Here is a 2,500-nt window from a genome sequence, read left to right on the forward strand (position 1 = left end):
TGTAGTTGTTGCATTCAAAGTTCTGTGTATGTATCAAAGTTTGTATGTGTGCATGTTTGTATTTGCATGTCTATATGTGTGTGTGTGTGTGTGTGTTTGCATGTGTGTTTGTGTGTGTTTGCATGTGTATGCATGTGTGTTTGCATGTGTATGTGTGTGTGTTTGCATGTGTATGTGTGCGTGTGTGTGTATGTGTGTGTGTTTGCATGTGTATGTGTGCGTGTGTGTGTATGTGTGTGTGTGTGTGTGTGTGTGTGTGTGTGTGTGTGAGTGTGTGTGTGTGTGTGTGTGTGTGTGTGAGTGTGTGTGTGTGTGTGTGTGTGTGTGAGTGTGTGTGTGTGTGTGTGTGTGTGAGTGTGTGTGTGTGTGTGTGTGTGTGTGTGTGTATGTGTGTGTGTGTGTGTGTGTGTGTGTGTGTGTGTGTGAGTGTGTGTGTGTGTGTGTGTGTGTGTGAGTGTGTGTGTGTGTGTGTGTGTGTGTGTGTGTGTGTGTGTGTGTGTTGTTTGTGTGTCTTACTCACCCAGAGCAAACTGCTCGTATTTGGCATCCTTCATGCTGCGAGCGGACTCTGCCTCTGACTCCAGGTGAGCCATCTCCTTCAGGATCTTACAGCCCGCCAGCGCTGTGGCCACGGCTTCAGGACCCTGCCACGGAGCGACCACACACCGCCACAACGTTACAGCGTCACCATTACATCACTACTGCGTCACCATTACATCACTACCGGGTCATCATTACATCACTACTGCGTCATCATTACATCACTACTGCGTCATCATTACATCACTACCACACACTGTAACAACACCATTTCGCCCATTACCACTTCACCATGACATCATTATTGCATTACTGCATTACCACGCCATCATTACCACACCATCACTAAATCAGTACCATCATTATTACTTTAACACTGTAACAACACCACTTTGCCATTACCACCACAATCTTTACATAATTACCAAACTGCAACTGCACCATCACACAGCCATTACACCATCAGAGCCAGAGAAGGCAGCAAGCAGCCCTACCCCACTGCCTGAGCCTCAGAGAGAGAGCCACAGGGCAATGCAGACATTATGCTTTGAGCAGACGCTGTATCTCTATTTGAATAATGCCCTGCTGATTAGAAAGTGCTTTAGAGAAGCGTGTACACACACATTATCATCAGGGCGTTGTATGCCAAGGTGCGAGTCTGTACTTCTGGTATAGGGTGAGGTGTGCACCATGGGTTAGGGTTAAGGTTGGGGGTTTCTGGTATAGGGTGAAGCATACAACATGGGTTAGGTTTAGGGGTTTTTGGTTTGGGGTGAAGCATACAACATGGGTTAGGGTTAGGGGTTTTCGGTTTGGGGTGAAGCATATAACATGGGTTAGGTTTAGGGGTTTTCGGTTTGGGGTGAAGCATATAACATGGGTTAGGTTTAGGGGTTTTCGGTTTGGGGTGAAGCATAAAACATGGGTTAGGTTTAGGGGTTTTTGGTTTGGGGTGAAGCATATAACTTGGGTTAGGTTTAGGGGTTTTTGGTTTGGGGTGAAGCATATAACATGGGTTAGGTTTAGGGGTTTTTGGTTTGGGGTGAGGCGCACACCATGGCCCAGAAGTAGTTGGCCATCTGCTGGCGGTTCTGGAGCACGGCCCAGAGGAAGAGGTCCCTCCAGGGGTTCTCACAGCGCTCCTCCATGTCCGGAAGGTTCTTATGGGAGTGGAAGAGCCGCCCTTTCTTCCCCTTCTCCTTCTCCTGTAGAGAAACGCACAAGGTCACCATAGGCACCCTGTGCCTAAACGCTCACAAAGGTTCCCCTACTTTGGAGAAAAGCACACGGTCAGCATACGCTTCAGAATGCAACTCATCTTAAATGTCCACAAAGGTTCCCTGTTTCCTTCTACATCCTGGCCAAAACTCACAAAGCAACTGAGAACTGCTGGTTTTCTACCCTCACTTAACCTGGGAGTCAGGTGTGAAGACAGTCTGGCCAGTAGCACTAGTTACCCGGGAGAAAAGAGCACCAGGGCTGGATTTGGATTTTGGCGGGCCAGAGTTGATCATCCCTGCCTTAAAGGGATACGCAGGACATCCCCGGATCATGCGGCTCACCAGGGCCAGAGCTGCCAACCCAGTTTAGACCCGGCCCTGGCAGGCAGAGCTCCCCCTAGTGTCCCGGAGGGCTACGCACCGTGGGCAGCTTCTGGTAGAAGCCCTTGCAGGTGTCGTGCAGGAAGTCCTTCAGCACCTTGGAGACCTCGTGGAGGGTGAAGCGGGGCCGGCGGTCGCCCTGCTCGCTGTGTGGGGGCCCCGGGGCCCGGGCGGTGGCCAGCAGGACCTGCTTCTCCTCCAGCTTCTTCAGCATGAGGTCGTGCAGCAGGCTCTTCTCCGACACCGAGCAGTACAGCTCCTGCAGCCGGCCGTACGTCAGGAACTGGCCCAGGTTCACGCCGTTGTCCACGAACAGGCGCACAAAGTCCGGCTTGTCGTTCACCAGCGCGTCCATCATC

General features: G+C 51.1%; 1 protein-coding gene across 1 annotated transcript in view; it reads right to left on the reverse strand.

Moving 5' to 3' along the window:
* The window catches only part of trpm5 (transient receptor potential cation channel, subfamily M, member 5), a 25,062-nt gene that overhangs the window by 17,155 nt on the left and 5,407 nt on the right, over positions 1–2,500 (reverse strand). Inside the window, exons 9-11 of the mRNA XM_061221174.1 lie at positions 2,182–2,500; positions 1,596–1,745; positions 521–644 (exon numbers count right to left, since the gene is read on the reverse strand). The exon at positions 2,182–2,500 is cut by the window's right edge and continues 20 nt beyond it. Of these exons, the coding sequence (XP_061077158.1) occupies positions 521–644; positions 1,596–1,745; positions 2,182–2,500 (593 nt within the window). The remainder of the gene's footprint in view (positions 1–520; positions 645–1,595; positions 1,746–2,181) is intronic.

Source organism: Conger conger, chromosome 15 (genome assembly GCF_963514075.1).
Source record: "Conger conger chromosome 15, fConCon1.1, whole genome shotgun sequence".
Taxonomy (NCBI): Eukaryota; Metazoa; Chordata; class Actinopteri; order Anguilliformes; family Congridae; genus Conger; species Conger conger.